We start from the raw sequence: 25783 nt of genomic DNA on the forward strand, positions 1-25783 counted from the left end.
TTCCGAGATGAAGAACTTGCGATTCAGAGAGAGCCAATGATTTGCCCATGGAAAGGCTATGAAGCAGGAGTGATGAGAACCCAAACTTTGGGATTTCAGCACTGACTGGTGTTCTGGTGTGTTCCACTGCATTTTAGTGTATCGGCTGAAGTGAGCTTTTGCGGTTCATTTTAGGTTTTACAAATGAGGTTTTACAAATGCAGAATGATCCTTCAGGGATCCAGCGCTGTCCAACAGACCTTTCTGCGATGGTGGAGATAGCTGTGCTGTTGAGTACAACACCATTCCCCACATGGAGCTGTTGAGCACTTGAAATGCGGCTGGTGCCACTGATGAACTCAGTTTTAAATTTTACTGCATTTAAGTTAATTTAAATTTAAATGTCCACCTGTGGCTACGAGCCACCAATTGGACAGTGCAGACAGAGTCGCTCTTGTGTCCGAAGCCTGGGTGTGAAGCTCAGCTGTACTCCCAATTAGCGTTGTAACCTGGGGAAGGAAATTTCTGGGGGCTCAGTTTCCCTATCTATGAAATGGGATCATTGTGTTCGGATTCAAGTGAAAAGTCACTTGAGCTAGGCCAAACACAGATGAAAATTATTATTTTTAAGAACGTTATAGAAGTTCTCATGGAACCCAAGGGAAGGGATGAAGGCAGGCCAAGGAAAGGCTAAAAATAGAACAACTTTCAGGGTCTACATCACATTCGTCTGTCTCGTTTCTGCTCTTTGCACATCTGAGTCAATCTCATCTCTGTGCAGACCGGCCTTCTTTCCTCCCCCCGCGTGTGATGGGAGAAAGATGCCATCCCGCAACTCCCACATTTGTATCTCCCTCCTTCAACAGCTTTTTCCACAAGGACTAGGTGTCTCTTAGTCTCAATTCTAAGTTCCAGGCAGAGGAAACTTCACTTGGCTTGGCTCGAATTAGCCGTGGGTGGTTGAACCACACAGCAAGCCATGCTGCCCTGCCTCTCCTATGAGGTTTGACGGGGGTGGGATGTTCTCAGCGAGCGCAGTAGCTGTGAGTTGGGTCCACATCTAAGAAAGTGTCTCCAGTTAAAAATTTTGCCGCAAGGTGTAAACCGTGATTGAAAACCCAGATTTGTTAGGGAAAGGAAATTGGACATCCTGGTTAAGCCTAGGTTTTCCACATTCAGTTATTGCTTGAACCAATGTTTGCTGAATGCGTGTTACATGCCAGGCTCTGTGCTAGGTCCTTTGCTAAGGGCTAGAGGTGAGATGTCATGCTGAGAGAAGACGTCTGACCTTTGCCCTCACAGAGCTTCAAGTCTTAAGGGAAAGACCCGCGTGCGTGTAACAATGCAATTCTCAAGAATCAGGAGGAAAAGACTAAAATTTAGAGATTATACTTAGTAATTGAGAGAGTGCTTCCCTGAGGAGGTGATGGTTGTCCTGAGATATGAAGATTGAGTAGAAATTAACTAGGTGGAGAAGAGCAGAAGAATGTGTCTGGCTCTAAACAAAGGGAATGGCGTGTGCAAAGGCCCTGTGGCGGGAAGGCTGTCAAGGACTGGAAGAAAGAGCTGCATAATATTGGAATTTTCTTGATTCTACTCCCTCTGGCCCCAGTTACCAAAGGTACTTTGGAATTGAATATAATTAATGGGTTTTCAGGTGAATTTATTATTTTATTTAAAGGTTAAAGGTCCTGTAGGTCACAAAGATAAATCTGCATTTCATGTATTAATTTTTACGTTATGCTGCAAATTATGATAATCTTAGTTTTTACATGCATTTCTTCCTTCAGGGGATGAATAGTGCATTTATTACCTTGAGGGCATAAACTCATGACTAGAAAGAGAGGTCATTCTCCCTAGCCCCCTGTGTTTTTCTGCTTTAGAGGTCTCCTAAAGCGTGTGGTGCATCTCTTGTGTGTTGGAACTGTGGGATCCTGACCTCGTATTTCCTCTGTGGGCATACTTGCTGCCAGAATGTTTCCCTGATGCCCGAATGAAGTGTGATTAGTGAATTCTTGTGTGAAAATGTGGACTCAACATAGAAATTTCTTACAACTCAGGTTCTAGTTGTAATACATTATAAATATGAGCTGTTTCTTAGATCCTGAATGAGAGGAGTGGCCTCACAGGCCTTTATCTGAGTCAGTGATGGCAAACCATAGGAAGAGCTTAAGACAACTGCTGTGAATGCCAGAAGGTTTTTCCAGATGAACAAAAAAATAATCCAGAGTCTATTGTCTGCAGATAACACTTTCTGGTTATACCCATAAGCCTGAACTTTGTTCTTAACTTTCATAATATATTTTATTTAACTCACTATATCTAAAATACTGTCATTTCAACATGAAATTAATATTAAAAATTATTAACAAGGTAGTTCTTTTTTTGTAGTAAGACTTCTTTAAGATCTAGTGTGTCTTTTACACTTAGAGCTCATCTCGATTTGGATGGTAAATTTTCATTGAAATATTTGCTGGAAATTTCATAATGTTTGCATATGAAAAAGTAGGTTTGTGGCTGGCATTTATATGATGGATTCCCTACTCAACTATGGCCAGTTTTGGGAAGACTCCATCTTTTTTGACAACTCCATCCGTGAACTGGGGGACGTTCTGAGTTGGCCTTACTGTATTGTGCGTGCTCCAGTCTTCAGTCGTGGCTGACGCTTACTACCTCCAGCCCCCTCCCTGGTTTCCCCAGACTTTTTCTATTTTACTTTATCCTTCTCCCCCCAGAGGGTGGAATCTCCCAGCCTAGTTTGGAATCCTGAGTCCCCCACTTACTTGTTTTGTGCTCTTGGGGGAGTGGAATTGCTTATTTTCTCCCCTGTTAAATAGAGATTTTAAACAAAACAAAACAAAACTGCCTTATCAGGTTGTTCCAAGGTTTAAATGAGATGAGATTATGGTCCAGTGTTTGGCCCAGAATATCCATCCCTTAAATTATTATCTCAATATCAGGTTCTGTGATTTTCTTTTTTTTGACTTAAACAAGATGCAATCATATGGTTTGAGTGTGTTCCAGGGCCTGTGAACATTTTTCTGTGTTCTTGGGTCACACATAACATGATCTTAATTTCAGATGAAAGCATTGGTGATGAATCATTGCTGGCCAGGACGGATCTTTGTTGAAGCTGTAAAATGTGTGTCCCTGGGGTCCCTTCCCATCTCATCCCCTTTTCACTTTGTGCTCCTCCGGGTCCCCTGACTGCGTTCGCTTCCCTGTACTGCATGCACTAGACCTTGTTCATCACATTCTTATTTACCTTAAACCAAACCCTACTGGTCTTTTGCCCCATTCCCTCACACCTTGCAATCTCTCAGGAAATCCATCAATGAATCCCAATGCGATCCTTTGCCTCTTAGTTCCTATGTTGCATAGTCTTGCTAAGATTTTCATTTTATTATTTGGAAATAATGCTTTATCCTGAGGTAACCACGTCAGGGTGGAAATTTTGAGTTTTGCTCTGGCAAGTAGGACGGGTAGACAAAAGGAGAGTGGATGAAGACACAGTTAGGACAAGCTGAACCTTGGACCTGTTAAAGTGTATGGTGTCTTGTTTATGTATTCATGTGTTTATATTTGTCCCCATCAAAACAGATTTGGGAGAATATTTAAAAATAGGCAGTGAAATAAGAGATGAAGGGAAAATAAGGATAACTAAGTATAAGGTTAGTGTGTAAAATGCATGATGAAAGGTCCTATTCACTGAAGATGGACTATAAATTTGACTCTGAGCTTCCTAGTAGCCAAAGTGTAGAGTGAAAAACAGTCAATTTTAGGATGTACAATGTCTGTAAGATAAAACAGATATTCTTGGTACCAAGACCTGAGACTTGAACCTAGCAAGTAAGTGCATTAGTTTGCCTCCACATGGAGTGTCTGAGGTACCCAGTGGCGTATGTGAGAAGACGTCTTCTTAAAGAGGTCTGACTTCATCAGTGCTCTACTCTTGAGACGGCTGAGCAAATTCATTCTCTTGTACTTCTAGGTTGAGACCTTAGTCTGTGCCAAACAAGCAGCTGGTAAAATGTTTTGCCAGTTTTCCTTCTCTTGAGGGCACAGATAAGGCAGTTAGTAATTTTGTTACACATTCCTTAAAGACAGAGACACCAGCCCTAAAGAGAATTAATGATGGGACAAATGAGAGATTGAGAAATGGGATTTGCTCACTCACGCACTTAAGTGCATGTTCATTCATTAACAATGTTTCATTCACCATGTTCATCATTTACAGATGTTTATTAAGAACCTGTTGTATGCTAGGCACTGTTTTAAGCTTTGGAACATCAATTTTGCTTTGGCTCTTCTGTCACCTGCTTCAAGCCATCACCGTCTCTTGCTTGGACCCCTGCAGTAGTCTCTCAGTTTCTACTCCAGCCCCCTAGAGTGCATTCTCCACCCAGCAGCTGGAGGGCTCTTTTGAAAACCTAAACTATCGCCGATTTCTCTCTTGCTTGAAACTTGCATCCCGTTTGGAATACAATCCCAGCTCCACACTAGGATCTGCAGGCTCCCGTCGTGATCCGCCCCTGGGACCTCTCCGACATCACCTCCCCTCTCTTTGCCTTGTTCTCTTCCCTCCAGCTCCTGGGACTGCCTCCCTGCTCCTGACCACACCAGCCTCATTTTGGCTGTAGGCTCCTGCAGGCCTGAGCTGTTTCTCTACCTGGGATCCACTTTCCGGAAGTCCACATTGTGTCGCTCACCATCGTGTCAGAGTCACCTCAGAGAGCCCTTCCCTGAACATGCAGTCCAGGCAGCCTCTTTTCCTCCAGGCCCCGCCAGGCTCTGTCACACCATCCACTTCTGGTTTCTCTGTAATACTTATCTCAATCCACAGTTATCTCCTTCATGCCTGTTTACCTGTTTGTCTGTCTCCCCGGCTAGAGTCTAAGCCTCGGGACACCCGGCACTTTATCCATCCTCTGTGCCAGCACCCAGCACAGGGCCTGGTGCAGAAGAGTTGATCAAAAAATGCTTGTTGAAGGAATCGTGCTGAGATGACCCCCTGAACACGGAGCCAGAACCTGGGAGATTACGCTCAGCTCTTCTGTATGACTTCCACAGGCCGTCAGCCCCCTTACCTACCTCCTCTCCCACCCTCCTTTCTTCAGGAGTTCTGTGGTTTCCTTTAGTGGCCCTTCCACCTCCTCTGCCAAATTGGAACAAAACAAAACAAACCCACCCACCGATACAGATCTTCCGCCCTCATCAACAATAAACAAACAAAAATTTAAAAATTGTCAAACACCCCTTTATTCCTTTCTCTAAACACTCCTTTATCCTTTTACTGCTCTGTGTTATTGCCTCTTCCAGGAAGTTTTCCTGGATTATAGTGGTCCTCGTTGGGCTTACTCTTCTACAGTAAGTCTTTATTTATTTTTATTTTTATTTTTTTTGGTGAGGAAGATTGGCCCTAAGCTAACATCTGTTGCCAGTCTTCCTCTTTTTGCTTGAGGAAGATTGTTGCTGAGATAACGTCTGTGTCACTATTCCTCTGTTTTGTATGTGGGATGCCACCACTGCATGGCTTGATGAGCGGTGTATAGATTTGTGCCTGGGATTCGAACCCATGAACCTGGGCCATGGAAGTTGAGCACATGAACTTAACCACTACTCCACCAGGCGGGCCCCTAAAGTCTTTATTTTTATTATTCCAAAAGACAATGTATGTTTATCTTTTCCAATTAGTTTGTCACTCCTGGATGGATGGGAATTGGTGTTGTTCTTCATTTCCCCCAGTATGTCCCATACAGAGCCAGTACCCAGTATGCTTTCAGTACATACAAGCTGAGTGTTTGGGGCATCTTTAAATAGCCCGGGAGCTCAGATAGATTGTAGCATGGTCTTGTGTTATAGAAGTAACAGGAACATTCAACAAATACTGAATCCCATTGAACTTTTGTGTTTCTTATATGTAATATTCCATATAAATAATTACCATTGCATTTAGAAGCTATTAATATATTTTGATTTAACTTTTTTGTAATGCCATTTAGTGTGATATTGTTATTTAAATTATATACTATCTTATTTTTATTTAGAAACAGTTTATATTATTTTCATAAACATGGCTTTATTAAAAAATTAAAACATATACTTATTATAATAAAAATATATAAATCAGTTGTTAGCCCTGTGAAAGGACTTCCTTTTTTTTGCCACAAGAGGGCACTGTTGTCAAACAAAAGATGATTTTAAGGTTGAAAATTTAATAAAGGTTTAGCTTAAGCTTTTAAGAAACGTTTATCCCACTAATGGATTAAAATGGCCAATATTGTCAGGAATGGGCATTGTCTTTCTCTGTAATCCTGCTGCAGCTGAATTTACTGTGTCTACGTGTCCATGAGCTGTATGTTATCAATGGCTGAATCATACTGTAATTTTCCTAAAATGCTCTGTGAGCCATTGTTACAGCTGGAAAGCTCCTTGGTGGTTGTCTGGTTGAATTATCTTAGTTTACAGGTGAGGCATTTGGAGAACATAGAGGTTCAATGGCTGTTCATTTGGAAGTGAAACTAGAGACTTAGATTTATTCATTGATTTTTCAAAACATGTTTAATACCCATGATGTGAGGGGCGTTATGTTAGAGATTAGAGTAGAAGGGAAATCAGATACCGTCCCTCCCCTCAAGAGGTTTACATTCTGGTTTTAAGTGAACAGGCGCCCCCACCCCTCATTGTGACGATTAAAGTCCTAGAGATGCTGTTGTCGATATTTCTGTACAGCTTACTTTATTTTTATGAATCTTCTTTCTGTAGAAGTTAGATCATATCACATAAAAACTTTCTCGCTAAAAGGTCAAGTGCTTGGCAACTTGTGGGTGGCCTCCAAAATATTATGTTGGTTATTTATTATGTTAGTAAAATCCTTGGACACTCTGTTTTGATTTCTTGAAAAATGAGAAATGAGGGGAAAATTTCCAATTAAAAACTGGTCTAATTAAAAGAAATAAACCCTCTGCAGTAAGGATAATTGGGCCTTGAGAGATTTATGGCTAAATTGCCATTAACGCTCTCATTTGTTCAGCCCGAGGCCTGGGCAGTTTCACTTGGATGACGAGCTGTGGAGTCATGCTGGGTGTCCCCGAATTTGGTGAGTGTGTTTTATTTCGTGTAATTTGCCAGTTTGTTTTCTGTATGCCGGCCCTCAACGAACTCTTGTTACCTAGTGATGATTGCTCTTGTACTCTTCGTGGTCGCTGGAAGGCTAGAGTTTTTCTTCATTGAGAAAAGGCCCTGTTTACCCTTACTTCCATTAGAAAGGATTGTGTCACCGCCATTAAGGATCTTGTGTGGTTTTAAGGAATTTCTCAGTTCTTAAAATGACAGAGTGTGAACCTTAGAAAAGCACGTCTATTTATTTAAACCATCTCTGACTAGAAGAGCTCTTGTAAAGAACTCTCTACCGCTTAATTTAGACGAGATGGTATTGGTAACACTGGGAATTAAAATGCTATTTATAAAATCCTTTAATATTTGATAGATACAGTTATTGTCTTTAATGGCTCATTTACAATGGTTCAGTAGTAAATTCTTCATAGATGTTTTTAAGCAAGCAATAAAAAAGCAATTTATGACATGTATATACCACATTTTGGCAGAAAAACGTGCCCACTTTAACATATGATGGTGAACATGCTCTAAATTACGAAGTAATTCCATGCATCGTGTGATAATTATAAATGATAGCTCCGTGGAGGCATCAGCCACATATCAGTGCTTGAAATACATTCACGTAAGCATTGATAACCGATTAAATACATTTACTTTCATCAGCACCCTCTTAAATGTAAGAAGATCATTAATGCTTGTCTTGTTTCCAAATAAATTTGTTGAGAGAGTTTACATTTGGTTTTGCACGCTTTTGTGAAGAAGCCGTTTGAAAATTTCCAGAAGACGGTTCAGTGCAGCTGTTTTTTAAGCGACTGGAAAGGGGAACATCTTTTCTAATTTCTGGCGGAAGAAATGCTGAATTATTTTACGTAGGCAACTTCCATTTTGCATTTTCCGTTGGTTATCAGACAAGACATGACTCGGTGGGGCCACCTTTTTACCCCCTTTCCACTCATAAAGTCCTTTTTGACTCCCCAAACCCAAGTTGCTAATTTATGAGACATTTCTCACTTCTATCATCTTCTGTCTTGATTGAGTACAAATTAGTGTGGAAAAATGATTACCACAACATCTGAGCTCTTAAGGGTGTCACCTCTTATGTCATTAGCTGGAAGGATTATTCCTACATGTGCCCTGTACCCAACGGACTGGGAACCGAGGGCACAAGGCCATTACAGTAGATCCCACCCCGGGAGGTAGGATGGACTGAGGGTGAGTGTGGAGATAGCTAATTATTGAAATGTGCCCACTCTGGAAGTGATGCAAGATGGAGCTTCGAAGCCTCCCCTGCGAGCAGGCGGGCAGGAAAGGGCCCCGCTGTTTAACAGCACGAGGACTGTTCGTCTTGTTATGAAGCCAGATTCTGCCTTGTTGTATTGTTGCAAAGAAATCCTTCTGAATTGCAGTTTGTCAGGAAATGAGTCTGAGTGGATGCACAGACAAAAATCCATTTCTTTTGGGTTTTGTTTCGATGCGGAATTCCTTCGGAGACATCAGGAGCAGTAATTTAGACTTCCTGCGTTACCTTCTGCCTCTGCTGTGTCTTCACTGGAATGTTTGAGAGGCGTTCTCATCTGCGCGCGGTTGTTTTCCATCTGTTTGGAGAATGGCTGCTTATGCGCTCAAGGTCTTTAGAATTCTTGCATGTTTGGTCTTAATTTGGAGAATGACATAAGCCTTTAATAAATCTGCAGCAAATCAGGGTCACTGGTTTTCACCAGCTTTTCAGAGATGAGGCAAAATTTATTTAGGGGTTAATATAAAACTCCTTAGGCTCCAAGCCAGGGTCTGCTAGCAGATTGAGTCTAATTGCCTGTACACATTTGTCCATAGACAGAATTTTCATTGTCAGGTTGATGATCAATGTTTTGAATTCCTAAAGAAAGATAGATTTATTTTCAGTGTATTTACTGAAGCATGGAAAGGGACTAATACTTTTTGGAAATAATTTTACAGGCATTGAAACAGTAGATACCTTGGTGCCAGATGGCTTAAATTTGAATCCTGGCTTAGCTATTTTAGCTGAGTGACCTTGGGCAAGTCACTTAGCCTTTCCATGCCTTACTTTCCTCATCTGTATATCAGGATATAAATAAATCCTATTTTTAAGTGAGTTAATGTTTTAAAGTGCTTAACACAGTGCCTGGCCCGTGGTGGGTACTATGTAAGTGCTTTTTAAATAAAAACAAATAGGCCTTTTTTGGGGGCTTGGGTGAATGCCGAGAAAGTGGAATTAACCAGAATGTTCCAACTATCCACTCTCCTCATTGTTTAGGATTGGTAATGACCTCTAAATTGTTGTAGTATATCTGATAAACTGAATAAGTAAACATTTAATATCTTATTTTGATATCATTTCCCACTTAATGAAAAGTTGATAAAGAACTCTCATATACCTTTTACCCAGGTTCACCAATTGCTTACATTTGCCCATTTGTTTTTGTGTTCATTCATTCATCCGTTCATTCATTCATTCTTCTTTTCTCCTCTTCCTTTCTCCTTCCCTCCTTTCTATTTTTTTTTCTCAGAATCATTTGAAAATAAGTTGGAGACGCCCCTTTTTTCTTAAATGTTTCAGGGTGTATTTTTTTTTTTAAGATTTTATTTTTTTTCCTTTTTCTCCCCAAAGCCCCCCGGTACATAGTTGTATATTCTTCATTGTGGGTCCTTCTAGTTGTGGCATGTGGGACACCGCCTCAGCGTGGTTTGATGAGCAGTGCCATGTTCGCGCCCAGGATTCGAACCAACGAACCACTGGGCCGCCTGCAGCGGAGCGCGCAAACTTAACCACTCGGCCACGGGGCCAGCCCCTTTCAGGGTGTATTTTTAAAAAAATATTTAATATCCATCCATACACTTTCTTGAGGATTTTTTTTTTTTTGAGGAGATTGGCCCTGAGCTAACATCTGTCGCCAAACTGCCCCCTTCTTTTTTTCCCCCCAAAGCCCCAGTGCATAGTTGTGTATCCTAGTTGTAGGTCATTCTAGTTCCTCTACATGGGATGCTGCCACACCATGGCTTCATGAGCGGTGTGTAGGTCTCCACCCAGGATCCGAACCAGCAAACCCCGGGCCACCAAGGCGGAGTGTGTGAACTTAACCACTCAGGCACGGGGCCAGCCCCTAGGGTGTAGTTTTTAATAACAAGGACTTTCTCTTTCTTAACTACAGTGTAATGATCAATATTAGGAAATTTAATGTTGATACAACATAGTAATTTAGTCTACAGGCCATATTAGAAATTGTTAATTGTCCCAATGATATCCTTTATAGCTGTGTGTATACGTATGTATGTTTGTGCATAGGTGTGTGTATGTTTGTGTGTGTATGTAGTTCATTCTGAGAATGACTCTGTATGTGTGGATTTTTTCTGGTCCAAGATCCAGTGTAGGATCACAATTGCATTTAGTTGCTGCGTGTCTCTCCTTTATTGGGAACAATTCCTCAGATGTTTTTTTTCAGTCTTTCATGACCTTGACACTTTTTGAGAATTCAGAGCAATCATGTTGCAGAATGTCCCTCAAATTTGAGTTAGTCTGACTTTTTTCTCATGATTAGATCTGGGTTTAAGGTCATCGTATCTTTCCATTTTAAAAGAAACTGTGATATTTCATCACTGTAGACTTTTAGAGCGAGAAGATGAGGAGAGCTTGATGCCATACAGATTGACATGTGTGCAGTGAGTGAGTGTACAAAACTGACATGAGAGAGATTCCAAGGGTGCTTACCTACAACAATTAAATAACTATAATCCTAAAGAATAATTCACCCCACTAATGGTGAAGGCAACTCTATCAAGAGAAAAGAAAGGCAGAGCCTCGCTATTTCCTTGATAAGAAGTCAAGTGTAGGCAGAATTCTTTCTGGTGTACCACAGAAATAAATTAAACATCTGCAGAATGTTCTCCTCTGGTCTGGGAACCTCAAAGTTTCTTGGAACCAGGAAACATAAACAGGTATTCTGCTCTTTTGTCATCAAAGAGTGACTGTCTTCACATAATACCAATACATAAGGTGAAAGATGGAAAATGCAGGTCAGCATTCAACTGCTGAGTCTTTTTTCTTCTTTCTGAGAAGGACTGGACGCTATTAAACATTTTATTTTAGTCTAGATATGGGCAGTATTTTTCATCATTGGAAACACTGAGACTCTTTAAAAACAAGTGATTTTTGAAGCAGACTGATAGAAAGGACTGTGCTTTCGTTGGGAAACAACAGAGACAGAAATGAAATGAAGTAAATGCTTTTGGTGCCATGCACAAAATTATTGATGGTCCTGAATTTACTAAAGTTTGGAAGTGGCAAGAAAGGTTTGGTCCTTTTGAGCAAGTGCCTTGGGTACACTGTAGGAAAATCTGACTGAGTTGCTCCTCAGCCTACAATTAGACTCCTGGCTCCTTGTCTGGTGTACGAACTGTTAGATCACATTTCTTTTCACTGATGGATCCATTTTTTAATGAATTGAAAAAAGAATCCCTAGTGGTTCCTTTTGTGTGAAGAAAACAGGATAAATATTAGCTAGGAAAGATCATTTTGGTTTCCAATATGTCGGGAGTTCATTATGATGGGTTCTGATAAATTATACTGTGTATTTCTTCCCAATAACAGAAGGTCACATTGTGCCCTTGGGTGGGCATCAGGACAAACATACTTAATAAAGTTGGAGAATCTGGGGATGAAAATTTTCCAGTGTTTTTTTTCCCGAATACTTTATACTTATACAGTTATTCAAAGCCACTTCCCCCCGTTGAACTAATCACTCAAGGCCCACTCTCTCTCTCCTATAGCCCCAAGGGGGTGGGTCTATCGCCCAAAGTGTTCTCTAGGCAAACGTGTAACTATCTTCAGGGGCATCTAAAGAGTTTCTCACTTGTGCTTTGCAGTGGATTTATAATGGCTTCACCAGGATTCTAAAGTAATTAAATAGTATTGTAAGGATCATTTTTATATCATATTTGCAACTTTAATATTTGTTAATGCAAATCATTATTTCGCTCTGATCTCCATCACTGGGAAGGATGTATTCAACTTAGCCATGTTGAAAATGCTGTAGTTTCATGTTTCTTTTTTTCTCGAGATTTCTTTGGTTTGGAGTCATATGAGGCCTTCTTGTAAAAATATTTTCTCTGAGTAGAAAAGTCTTTTTAGGTATATGCATTAGGGGAGCGTGTTGAGTGTCAATCAAGGTATTTACAAGTGTTCTTTGTATTTTGGTATGGTGTTTTATGTTGGAAAGACTTTTGCCTTCTGCCTCCCATTAACATTTTTCAAAAAGCATCCTTGCGGATTGTTTAGCATCATCTTCAGCTTTGTATCACACAAAGCCAGGAATTCACATCTTCATGCTGGCTTTTCCATTGCTCTGTGAGCTTGGGCAAGTTGTGGAACTCTTGGCAATGGATCATCTCCGATTTCTGTTTTCATCCCATGGTTAACGAAATGGGAGAGTGAAATTTTGCATCATGAATGGTTTGAGATCCTCTGTCAAATTTTGAATGCCTTTGTTGCTGAGGGATTGTCTACTTTAAAACCATATTCTGTTAACTGATATCTGGCTAGTTAATGAGTATAGAATTCTGTATTTTTTTTTCCTCCCCATTCATTAGGACACTTTACAAGTGTGGATGTGTTTGGCTGTCTACCACTCGCCTGAAACTGCAGATGTCATTGTAAAAAAACATCATTTTGCTACTGGAAATCGGTATTATTTCAACATTAAAATGCTAATGGCTTCCTGTCTTTTCTGTTTTTTAAATAGGTCTTCCAAGCTAAGATAATTTTTTGCAACTGCAGAAATGGTTGGTCCTAGCTACAAATGGGAATTTGCAGTCGCTCTGAAATACATCCTGGAATAATTGTGTTTGACTGGAACCAAATCTTATGAAGTCTCCAAGGTAAAATGATTTTAACACATACCCAGAGATGATGTCTTTACGATGCATTAAGAATTTAGCAAAACTGAGTACCCTGGAGTTGATGATCCTTTATAAAAGCTTACTTTAACATTAAATTTTTGGGAATTTGGGAATCATAGTTTTTTAAATTTTAGCTCTCATCTTCGAAATTATTTCAGTTTGTAAGGCAATGGTTTGGCTATTCGGTAGGGTGAAAGGTGAGATTTTCAAGTTACACCAATTTTTTTTACGTTTGGACAAAAATGTTCAGTGTAGAAGAAATTGAACTTGAAGTATCATAGTAGATGGTCATAGGTCAGAAATCCTTTTACTGGGGTCTGGATTATTGAATGAAATAAAGAATTATTGCCAGGTAACTGCCCAGTCATCCCCTCATCCCCAGGCGTATCTCGGGGCAATCATAGCTATTGTTAACTAATTACTTGTTTGGGCACTGGGAACTTGTTGCTATTCACTCAGGAACCTGGTACGTAGAATTGTCCACGTAAGAAGAAGATGCATCAGGGATCATTGCCTGAGATTTGGAATGGCTGCCGTGAAGACTTTTGCTTAAGGGTTTTGTTGTTGGGATTCAACCAGGAAAAAAAAGAAACCATTCTGATAATGTGAAACGGAAGGAAGTGAATTCAGGCAACTGGTTACACATGTGATGGGAGAGTCAGAGAAGTCAAGCAGAAGATATGGAGGCAGCCCAGAGATTAGCACCAGCAGGAAGCTGCTACTGTCTCGGGGCTGGTGGGACAAGGGAAGGAAGTGGTGTTTGCCAGCACCTAAGGGAAGGGACCCTCAGTGGGAGCAGGAACCATAGTTGGCCTTTCTGGTAGGAACTGGCACCATGGAGGATAAATGGCCACTTCACAGATCCTGCCCAAGACCAGAGAGGTTGGGGAGAGATACCCTGCCTTTCTCTTCCACCCTCCAGGCTCTAGCCAGTGACTCCTATTGGTTAAACCCAGCCAGGAGCCAGCTGATTCAGGAGCCTGGGAGATGCAGCCTACAGGGGTCACTCAGGGGAAGGGGAAAGAATGGATCCGAGGGCAAAACAGGCCCAGGCTGGGATAGGGTTCATACTTGAAACCTCTTCCCATGACATTTTAATGAGCATGGCAAGGGCTTTTTATACCTCCAAGGATGGGTCCTCTCTTGAGGATGACTCCCACAAATTATGCATATACCATGGAATCTTCTATTTGAAGATGGACAGTAATGGACACTATGATGCTCTGCCCAGATCTGCATTCAGGAATGAAGGATTTATTCCCTCACCTGTTGGGAGTACTGCAGAAGGTGGCCTACAGCTTCTCTGAATTGTCCTCAAATCTCAGTGGCTCAGTGGGACCACTGAGAAGAGGCATCTCAGCTTTGGAACTCTCCATAGAGTTTTCTGAGGCCTTTTCCTCCTTTCTCCTGCCTTCTTCCCTCCTCTCCCCTCCCCTAGGCAGTGTCCTGAGAGCAATCCTTAATTAACCTCCTGCTCACCAATTTCATGTCAGAATTGGCTTCCTGGGGAACCCAACCTTTGGGACTCAGATAATCTCAGATTTACTCTCCAAATTTGGTAAAATCCATCCAGACAAGTTTAGGCGATGCAGGGACCGATCAACAGATGGGAACTGAATTTCACTCGTACTGTAGGTGACAGATTATAGCTCACCTGGAAGACCTGGTCTGAATTTAGAGACTCTACATTGGATGGAACGTTGTGCTTAGAGGCCAGGGGAGCCAACCCACTAAGCAGTAACAAGTGTTTAACGATGCCCAGGGGAAGACAGAAGAGTTAAGAAGCCAATAGGAGGCCTGGGCAGCTGGAAATTTGATTAAGAACAAAGAGGTGGATTTCACAACCAGGTTGTGTCAGATGGTTTTAACGAGAGAGATCAGCTTATACTCAAGGGTCTCAGTTTGCTCATGTCTCAGACAGCAGATGGTGGATACGTGGACTGGGCAGGGACCCAGTTGACCTTTGTAAATGAAATATGGGGATAAAGTTTTGTGAATGGATTGTTTTCCCCTTTTTGGTAGACTGAATTCTAGGATGGCCCCTAAGATTTGCGCCCTCTCATGTACACGACCTGTGTTAGCTCCTCCCCTTGAGTGTGGGCAGGTTTGTGATTATGATCAGGTTATGGTTATATGGCAGAGTTGAAGGATTTTGTAGATGTAGTTAAGGTCCCAAATACACTGATGTTGAGTTAATCAAAAGGGAGATTATCCTGGGTAGGACTGACCTATTTAGGTGAACTCTAGCAAGGGACTGGGCCTTTTCTGGAAGAAGAGATTCAGCCTGAAGGGGCCTGTGGAGGGGCCGTGTGGCCAAGATCTGAATGCCACCTCTTGGAGTTGAGAGCAGTTCCTGGCTGACGGCAAGAACCCAGGGACCTCGATCATACAGACCCAAGGAGATGGATTCTGTCAGCAATCTGAGAGTGCTCAGACGCAGTCTTCCCCGAGTTGAGCCTCTAGATGGGGACACACCCAGATGTGATTTCAGCCTTGTGAGTCCCGGAGCAGAGGACCCAGCTAGAATGTGCCAGACTTCTGACTTACAAAAACCATGACATAATACATTCATGTTGTTTTAAACTGTTTGGCAGTTTGTTACACAGCAATAGAAAACTGATACTCCGTTTATCTGATTCCTTAAAATTCCCCCTTTTTGGGCCACTAATTGCTGCAAATTGGAGGCCAGGGTGCCTGATCCAGCCTGCAAAGCAAAACAAATGGAATTAGTTGCCAATGTATAAAGCGGGCAGATTGCATCTCAGAATTCAGTTTCTCTTGAAAAGCTCCTCCTCGCATCCCTGGGCTCACATTTCTGCACTGCGGTCACAGGCTGGGCTGGGAGCAGCTGCCCCAGACAGGTCTCCACGATCCCTGCTTGTCACCAGTGCCGTTGGCCAGCCAGCCTGCTCATTCCCTTCTAGGTATTTGAATTTTTGGCCCTTGGGTAGGAGAGAGAAGGCTTTGTAACAGTTAGATCAGTCACTGATGCTGGAGTTAACAACTGGAATTTTGAAACGCTACAGGTGGGACAGAGCACCTCATTCAAAAATTCAGCAAATGTGGAATTTGGAAACTTTGTGCTTTCCCTAATAAGTGATAAATTAATAATCAATTCCCTAAAATGACGACAGAATTAAATAATAGCACCTCCGTTCACGTAGGCCCCGCATATTTTCTTTGCCACTTTTGAACTGCTTCTAGGGTTTCTATGTCCCATGAGTGTGCCGATGGGGGGGAGACCGATGAGAGACCCAATGTTTCTGATGCTTCTGTGTGAGTTTAGAATGCTCGGGATTTCCAAGGTGAAAGGCAAAAGGAAGCTAATGCTTTGTGTCCCCCCCTTTTTTTGGGGGGGGAAGATTAGTCCTGAGCTAACGTCTGCTGCTAATCCTCCTCGTTTTGCTGAGGAAGACTGGCCCTGGGCTAACATCCGTGCCTATCTTCCTCTACTTTCTATGTGGGATGCCTGCCACAGCATGGCTTGCCAAGTGGTGCCATGTCTGCCCCAGGTATCCAAACCAGTGAACCCCAGACCGCTGAAGTGGAACGTGCACACTTAACTGCTGCGCCACTGGGCCAGCCCCTTTGTGTCCTTTTTAAAACCCTGTTCTTCAAAGGTGATCTTAGAGCCTTGCTTGGCCTGGCTGCTTCAAGGGCAGATTGAGTCTTAAATCAATAAGCAATATGATACCTTTTCAACAAGATCTATTTGACTAAATTGTGAGAGGCTGAGAGAGAGGGCCGGTGGCAGAGCCTGCTCCCAGGAGAGTGATGTGGGCACTCGGTCCCTGAGGCTGTGCTTTCCCTCAGGCGTGGATTCAGGGCTCTTTCTGAGGCGCTGCTGGACTGGCAGCTGTGGGCTGTTAGACCCTTCGTTCCAGGACATCCTCGGGAGCTTTGCCTTTAGTCTTACCAGAACAGGAATCCAACCCCACGGGCCGTGTCTTTATTATCTGCCCGTGGGTATGTTTATACATCCTGTGTATATAAAAAGGGGGCTCCTCTGATCCACTGTGGTGGGTCATATTATAGACACCATGAGACACTTGCAAGGCAGAACCTAATGTCACTGGAGTTTCCATTGCCGAGTGCTCTGACTTTTGCTTGAAAAAATTAATTAGAAAAAAGCAAACAAAAAAGTTAATCAAATTCTGTCTAATTTCCCTATAATATCAGAAAATTAGGGGGCAATGCATTTTGGTATTTTCCTTTTATTTATTCTTTTTCGTTTGTTTTAGAATAGACCACCCAACCACATTTGGGAACTGAATTGTCTTTGAGCAACTATTTGGATATTGTCCATCCATATCAAGTTAAGTTTATGGATTTATTTTCCAGCTTTATTGAGATACAATTGGCACATAACATTGTGTAAGTTTAAGGTGTACAACGTGTTGATCTGATACATTTATAAACTGCAAAATGATTACCATCATGGTATTGGCGACCACTTCTATACGGTCACATAATTACCATTTCTTTTTTGAGCTGAGAACATTTAAAATCTTAGCAACATTCAAGTACACGATACGGTATTATTAAATATGGTATTATTAGCTATAATCACCATGCTGTACTGGAGATCTCCAAACTTGTTCATCTTATAGCCGGAAGTTTGTACCCTTTGACCAACCTCTTCCGATTGCCCCCACCCCTTAAACCCTGCTAACCACCACTCTACTCTCTGTTTTTCTGAGTTTATCTTTCTTAGATTCCACATAGAAGTGATATCATATCCTGATTTGTCTTTCTCTGTCTGACGTATTTCACTTAGCATAAGGCCCTCAAGTTGCATGCAAATTGTTGCAAACAGCAGGCTTTCCTTCTTTCTCATGGCTGAATGATGTTCCATTGTGTATATATACACACACCACGACTTCTTCATCCCTTTATCTGTTGACCTCCATATAAAGCTGTTTATTTTATATTCACCTGTACTTGCCTGTATTCCCACCAAACTTTGAGGTTGGTTTCATAAACTGCGAAGCCAGTCTTTCAGGCTAGAGAGCCTTAATGTACAGTCAGAGAAACCAGGAGAAAGCTCTTGGGCTGGATGTGAGAATTTCTGTGGTTTCTTTCAGAATTCAGCTCTAAGTGTGTAGCTTTTTAATTTCGTGATATACAATAGTATATAACCCCCATGTTCTATCAGGGCAACTCAAGCTACGCCCTGGGGGTTCATAAATAGACTTCTCACCGAGGCATGTTGCTAAATTGGGAAAGTCTTAATTATAAAAGGTGTTTATTGAAAATTGGGTAACGCACAGTACAAATAAGGTTTGATTGGCCCGCAGTTTCCTTGGGGGAGAAGTCCAGCACCAAGCATCTCCCGCTGCTTTCTGCCACCTTCCCAGGATCGTGTTTGCCTCGTGAGCTTCGCCTCACCCAGCCCTCACTGACTTCCGTCCTGCTCTCTCTCCAGGATGAAAGTCTGTGCTAAGTCAGTGTTGCTGGCGCACTGGCTCTTTCTGGCCTACGTGTTAATGGTGTGCTGTAAGCTGATGTCTGCCTCGAGCCAGCACCTCCGGGGACACGCAGGTAAGCCCCTTTAAGCTCATTATGCGCCGCTGAGATCAGTTAATAAAACCCTTTCAAACGTCAGAGTCCTCATGTTAGACACAGGTAATTGACAAGAGCTTTTGATGGTGTGTAAATAACCAGAGGAAGCATGAAATACAGCAGAGTAAAGCAGGTCAACTGTTTGATGCTTAAAGAGTGTTGTTCCGATGTTTTTAAAGGTGTTCTCCAGGTTTTTCTTTTTTCTTTTCTTTTCCTGAGTGCACTTCCATTTTTGTAGTGTTGTTTTCAAGGAATCTCGGAAAACCAGCAGCACTTTGTGTATATAACTCCTCCAGCTTCCTTTGAAGGCAGAACATCTTTACTGATAAACTTACATTAACATTTACAGGGCTATAGCTTTCAGGGAGCTTTCAGATAATTTAAGACCCTTTTAAGGTACGTGGAGAAAAGATGGTGAATGATTAAAAAAAGAAGAAAGAAAGGAAAGAAAAGAAAAAAAAGCAGTGGTAATTTTTGCATGGGGCCTAAAATGGAATCTGTCTAAAGTTTTAGAGAATCACTCTGATCATTTCTAGTAAGCCCTTGTCCATAACTTTGCCTATTTCTGAAGAAAGATTAAAATAATCAAGCGTCTCTGGGTGGGTGTGTGTTTCTCTCTCCCTTTCCTTGTTATATCTAAATTTAAAGTGACACAGACTTGGAAAGTCCCCAGTGAATTGTGTTTTCCTGAATAATTCATATTTGTCAGCAGACTTGTACCAAACAATTAATTTACCGTCTCTGCTTCGGTAATTGGAAGGGTGGCAGTGCTGGGCATGCTTTGACTTTTTAGGGAGAGAGTGAAGCTTCAACCCTAAACCGTGTGTGTGTGAGAATCGTAAAGTCTGTTTCCCAAACATCTTATATGTGGAGAAGTTTATTGGCTGTCTTTCCTCTCAGTCCTCCAGCAGGTCCTGCTTTCCACTGAGTTATTCTGATATTTTAAGGTTAAGACATAATTTTAGGCTTAAAATGATTTTTAAAATCTCTCACGACTCAGTTTTCCATCCTCAAGTGACAGTTTCAAGAAGACGAGAAAAATAATGATTGAAATTTTAATGAATCAGCATAAAATCAATACCATTTGGCTGCTGTGAAGCGCCCACGGCTAGTTAGTTCTTGTGCTGTGCGTGTGTGGATGAGCTTGTTCTTGAGGATGGAGTGTTTGAAGTCATTAGTCTTATGTGTTTCATACACGTCTTTTTTCTTGGGTGCAGGTTGAGTCAGGATAGCAATCAGGGAAAGCGTTTCGGTTGGGTGGGTTATCAACAGATTTCCGGATTTCCAAGAACTAGGTTTGAGGGATTGTGTTGAAAAGTGATTAGAACTTGAAGGAAACAGAGGACGCGATGGAACCTTCAGTTTTTTGTCTGTGCGACAATCCTCATTCCATACCGTAACCCTTTGCATTTGGAAAAGGTAGAACCATGGGGATAAATCTAAATTAAAATTAGAATTGTATACATAAGAAATGTGGACAGTATCTTCATATAAGCAAAGATTTGACAGTAACAGGGATGGTGAGCACAGCTTTGGCAAATCCTGCTAAAAAAATGAAATTTTCATCTCAGAATTTCTAGGTGATTTTATTTGGATTCTCACACTTGTCCTCTGGTTTTTCATTTCTCTTTGGCTTTTGGGGGTTCCTCCAGCTTTCATCTTTGGAATTTAAGACCCCGTCACCCCTCATCTTAACAACCATCAAAGGAATCAGGACTAGTTCCTGCCTACAGGGGGCTCTGTTCTCTCGCTGAGGCTGCATGCTGCCTGGAGAACATCTTCACAAAGTCCCCTTTGTCTAACAGCAAGGACCTCCACAGTAGACTTTCTGGCCTTCTGCTGACAGTGTACCTGTTGAGAGTATGGGCTTCTGAATTCTACTGTGAAGTCTTACTCACCTACAGGTTTCTTAAGCTGTGTCCCTGATGCCTGGAGTATAGTGGATGCTAAATGAATGTTTATTAATATGCTGATTAATTGTCCATTTGTCACTATATGATCAATAAGATAGTTTTCTGCTGATGGTAAAAATTCCAAACAATAGAGATAAGCGTGAAAGATATCCTCTTAATTTAAAAGTGTGGACTAAGAACAGTTTGGTGGATACCAGGGGAAAGGTGGGGTGGGGGGTGGGCACAAAGGGTGAAGTGGTGCACCTACAACACGAATGACAAACATTAATGTACAACTGAAATTTCACAAGATTGTAACCTATCATTGACTCAATAGAAAAAAAATTTAAGAAAAAAAAAAGATATCCTCTTAACTTTTTGTTGACTATTGTGTTAATCAGGGTTCTCCAGAGAAACAGAACTGAAGGGGAGGAAGAGCTTGTCTTCTTCCTTCTAGGTCCCTCTGTCTGGTCTAAGAATTAAATTGACATGAGTCAGAATAACAGGAGAAAATCAAACAAAGTTTAATAACATGCATACATGGGAGAAACGCAGGAAAACTGAGCAACTCACCAAAATGGCCAAAGCCACCACCTTAAATACCATCTTCAGCTAAAGACAATAGAGGATGTTGAGGGTAGTGGTTTGGGACTTCAAAGGGGAGGTAGGCAATTTACGTGGAGATAGAAAAGCATGTGTTTGATAAACAAGTGTTTGCTGGGCCATCTATAAACACTGTGACCCCAGAGATAGAACTTTGATAAAAATGGGCTTAGCAAGGACCCTCCCAGTCTACCAATATCCAGAGTTATCTATGTCTGTCCTGCGACAGGCTTTCTATGTTGAATTCTTTTAGGCAGTTAGGGAGAAGGTCAAAGTTTCCGTCAGTCTTTTGTCCTTAAAAATAATGAAACCAAAGAGAGACATTTTGAGGTGGCCAATTCTGATCCCCCACAGAACCAAGAGGAGATAGATAGATAGATAGATATTTATTTATTATAGGGTATTGGCTCACACACCTATGGAGGCTGAGAAGTCTCATGATTTGCAGTCTGTAAGCTGGAGACCTGGGAAGGCCAGTGGTGTAGGTCCGAGGCCTGAGAGCGGGAGAGCTGATGGTGTAGATTCCAGTCAGTCTGAAGGCCTGAGAACCAGGAGCACAGAGGGCAGAAGATTGATGTCCCAGCTCAACAGTCAGGCAAAGAACAAATCCAGCCTTCTTCTGCTGTTCTGTTCTATTCAAGTCCTCAAGGGATCGATGGGGCCCAGCCGCGTTGGGGAGGGCCACCTGCTTCACTCAGTCCTCCGATTCAAATGCTGTTCTCTTCTGGAAACACCTCCACGGCCACACCCAGAAATAGTGTTTAATCAGATATCTGGGCATCTAATGTCCCAGTCAAATGGACACATAAAATTAACCATCACACACTATTCTTCTAGAAGAAAAGAATGTATATACCAGTATGTGTGTGTACATACGTATGTGTCACTCTACACCCCATTTTGATATTTTTTTCCATTTAACAATAGAGTTTAGAGGTCTTTTCATTTGAATACTTACAGAGATGTGTCACTCTCGGTAACACTGTGTAGTCATCTATTGTATGGATGTACCATAAATTATTTGCTCACTCCCAGTTTTGGTGGATTTAGCATGTTGGCTTACTTATACAAATATGTGTATCCTGACTTCAGGTGAATTCCTTGTAGTTAGATCCTCAAAGTGCTTATGAATGTATTAGAGAGAGTAGGCTAATTGCTGTAGCAAATAGACCAGATATGCACAATGGCTCAAACAAAAGAAGTTTTATTTCTTGCTCAAGAGTCCTGGGTGAGTAAATATGTCAGCCAGATGATCCTCCTCTACTGCATTCTTTTTGGATCCATGGTAGATGGAAGCTCTGTCATTCAGCCTGTGGCTTGCAAAGTTGTTCCGGAGAGGTCTCATTCCAGCCCGCTGGAGGGGAAATGAGCATGGAGCGGCCATCTGGGAGGCGCTCATGAGTGGGGCCAGGATGTGGGCTGCCTCACTTGTGTCGTCCTGCCATTGGCTGGGGCTTAGGCCATGGCCACACCTGCCGCAGGTGGCTGGGAACGCTGTAGTGGGGGGCCCAGGTTGAAGGAGAGAATGTGAATTTTGATGAGCAGCCTCTGACACGGTGCATTAATGTTTTAAGAGCGCCACAGCGCCCTCCAATACATTTGCACTTATATGCTTCCATCAATGGTAATAGATGATAATAGCCCTTTCCCCATTCCCTCGTCAACTCTGGGTGCCATCAAGTTTTAATTTTTTGCAACATAGTCATGAAAACAGTTGTCTGATTGTTTTCACTTGCATCTCTTTTTGACTAACGACTCTTTTAATGTGCTGGTGGACTGTTTTGTTTTTCTTTGAGCTATTTTATCCCGTACCCATTTTTCTCTTGACTCTATTGATTGTTTCCTTGTTGATTCGTAAAAGCTCTTTGTAAATTGAGGACACTTTGACCTTCCCTTTTCTTGTTGCCTCATGCTCCTCCTTCCACCACTCTCATTCCAGTGAGCTGTGTATTCCAGGCTCTGTGTGTGTGTGTATGTGTGTGTGTGAGTGAGTGTGTGTCTGTGTGAGTGGGATGGGAAGGGGGATGAGGAGTGCTGTGAACTTTCTCTCACGACCTTCAGGAGAAGAAAGTTCATGACCCTTGCGATGGCCTGTGGAGTTGTCTTCCCAGAATAGCTCTCAGCTGATGGAAAACTCAAAGGTCAGAACCAGCTGGAGGCTGTGTGCTGAGATGCTGAGAAACTCCGGTCAGACTTTCACTCCACGATGGGTGTACCTAAGCAGAGCGAGCTGCAGAGAGTTAACTGCAGAAGCCTGTGTGTGAGTGTCCAGAAGGGCTCCTGACACTGTCCCAAGGGCTGTGTGGTTAGTGCTGGCCAATTAAAGGGACTGCAGCCCTAGGAAATGCTAGTTCGAAGTTTATTGGATGCTTTTAAGGGCGTGTGTTAGGGGAGTGGCTTGTTGATGGTTGTGTATAAACAAGGAGATATTTACAACCCCATCTCCACCCCACCCCTCTACGATAAGACAGAGGGGAAGAAGTGGGGGTTCACCCCCACTTTGGGGAGATTGGGTGTTAGGTGTGGATTGAAGTTTCATTTTAGTTCTAGTATTGAAAAACAAAACAAAATAAAAACCCACCTAAGTTTTCACAGGACGGGTGGTGGGAATCCTTCTTTAAGGCAAATTGCAGTGATAAACTTCCCCAAGAGTCCAGAGGTAGTATTTTTTTAAGGAATGAGAAAACACTAAAGACCACCTTCGTTGTTTTTAAAATTCTCCTCATGTAATGATTGAGTGGGAGACCACTTGGACTTCTGTAGCCTCAAGTCGTAGAGAAGGTGAAGGGGCCGCTGGTAGGTCAGTTTCTTTTAAAAGGAAGGCAGAATTAACTCTATCATTTCTTCAACTAGCAATTTGTCCTTTTGTTCCTTTCTTTCTTTTTTTTTTTTTGTCCTGTAAGCAGCATCATTTCCCCACAAGAGGGCAGCAAACGTAACGAAGTGGAAAGATGCTGGCAGTTTCAGACACTTGACTCTTGTGGAATTGATTGTTTAGGGATCTTTATGAAAGTTTCATCCGATGTAGACATGATGAGTTTGGGATACAAAGCACCCTACATCCTTGAGATTTATCCCCGGAAATATTTGGACACTTCAAAAAAATATAAATTTTCCTTTTTGAAGACAGAATCATAGCTATTTTTCTGAGGTGTCTCAGAGAGTTGGGAGTTTGGGTGCTGCCTGTTTATAACTTCATTTTAATCTCCCAGAGAGCTTTAAGTATGAGCTGGTTTGGGGTGTTTCAATTCCACCAGATGTTTTGGTGCTAGCTGCTATTTAATACAATCTATTTCAGTGCAAAGCCTCCTATTTAGTGTATTCTGTCCAGATGTAAAGGTCCTGAAACTCTACAATGCACTTGAGCATGAGGCAGTAATGAGAATCATGAGTTGGGGCTCTGGAGTCAAACATAATCCTGGTTCTGCACATCCTGGCTGTGTGACCTCGTCCAGACCACTTACCCTCTGTGAACCTGCATCATCGGTAAAAATGGAGTGATATACCTGCCTACCTTATGGGGTTATTGGGATGACTAAATAAGAAAAAGTAAGTGAAGGGATTAGCACATAGTAAACGCCCCAAAAATGGTAGCTATTTTCATATTTAGAGGCATCCGGAATGAGGATTCTGGAAACTTTCATATTCAAGGAATGGTTGAAGACTATGGGTATATGTAGGGAGAGATGATCAATGCCTTAAGGGGTTGAAGCTTCATCGCATGCTAGAGAAAAAGATTTGTTTTTCATTGTTCTAAACAGCTGACTGTAATGAAGAGAGTTGCTTTATAAAGGCAGGTTTCAGCTCAACGTTAAGAAAGAGAGGAGGGATTTCTAACAAACAAGGCTTCAACAAGCTGGGAACAGAGCGGCCCAGGGGTTGCTGCGAGCCCTTTTACCTCCTGGCCTTCAGGCAGTCTTCGGTACAGGGGGACACCTCACTGATCAGGAGCTGGGTGGGTGTCAAGCAGTGTGAGTCTGAAATCTCTTGGAACCTGAGATTTCTCCCTACTTGCAAGCAACAGGCCAGCTGGTCACAGTTTCCTGGAGGCTGGGAGATGACGTGAGACCCCTGGGTCAGAGACAAAGGATTTTATTCCTCACGGCACAGTAGGCAGCAGGAGCATCAGGTTTGCTTCACTTCTCCTTTCACAGTTGGGCTACTTACCAAACCTCTTTGGGACTCCGTCTCTTCTGGGTGGTGGGGATAAGAAAAGATAAAAATAATCTTCCTAGGATAGTAATGGTAATGAGGCATGAGTTAGAAGCTAGAAAGTGGTAAGAATTGTGTTTGCCCAGTAAGTGCCCAATAAACGTTAGCCGTGTTTGAGATGTGCCTTTTCTTTTTGAGTGTATTCTGTTTTGTATAGATTTTGTACTGCTTGAATTTACGGAAATTTAGGCTGTTTTCTCTGTTATAAATGATAACGCAAAATGCGAATGTGATTGTATGTTTTCGTGCCATGTGTTATCTTTAACTCAGGATAAATTGTTTGAAGAGTAGTTTTTCTTCTAAGTTTGGGCCCATGTCTCTGTCCCCTATGATAGCTGACATTTTGTAGGAATCCCACAGATACGTTTGACTAGAAGAACTACTTCAGGCCTGATTTTCCATTAGAAACCTTTTCTTTCAAAGATAACAGTGGGGTGGGGAATATAACTTCTGCCATAGGAGTTTTTTGTGAGGCTTAAATGCGATGTGTTATTTGTGAAAAC

General features: G+C 42.0%; 1 protein-coding gene across 3 annotated transcripts in view; it reads left to right on the forward strand.

Annotated features, from left to right (window-relative positions):
- The window catches only part of TAFA4 (TAFA chemokine like family member 4), a 148290-nt gene that overhangs the window by 27500 nt on the left and 95007 nt on the right, over window positions 1–25783 (forward strand). For 2 of the 3 annotated variants that reach the window (XM_044755074.2, XM_070492569.1), the window contains exons 2-3: window positions 12855–12990; window positions 18437–18552. In XM_044755074.2, coding sequence (XP_044611009.1) covers window positions 12977–12990; window positions 18437–18552 — 130 coding nt within the window. In that variant the 5' untranslated portion in view covers window positions 12855–12976. Of the gene's footprint in view, window positions 1–6894; window positions 7079–12854; window positions 12991–18436; window positions 18553–25783 lie in introns of those variants that run through there. The other variant, XM_070492570.1, reaches the window with a different exon arrangement.

Source organism: Equus asinus, chromosome 21 (assembly GCF_041296235.1).
Source record: "Equus asinus isolate D_3611 breed Donkey chromosome 21, EquAss-T2T_v2, whole genome shotgun sequence".
NCBI classification, from domain to species: Eukaryota; Metazoa; Chordata; class Mammalia; order Perissodactyla; family Equidae; genus Equus; species Equus asinus.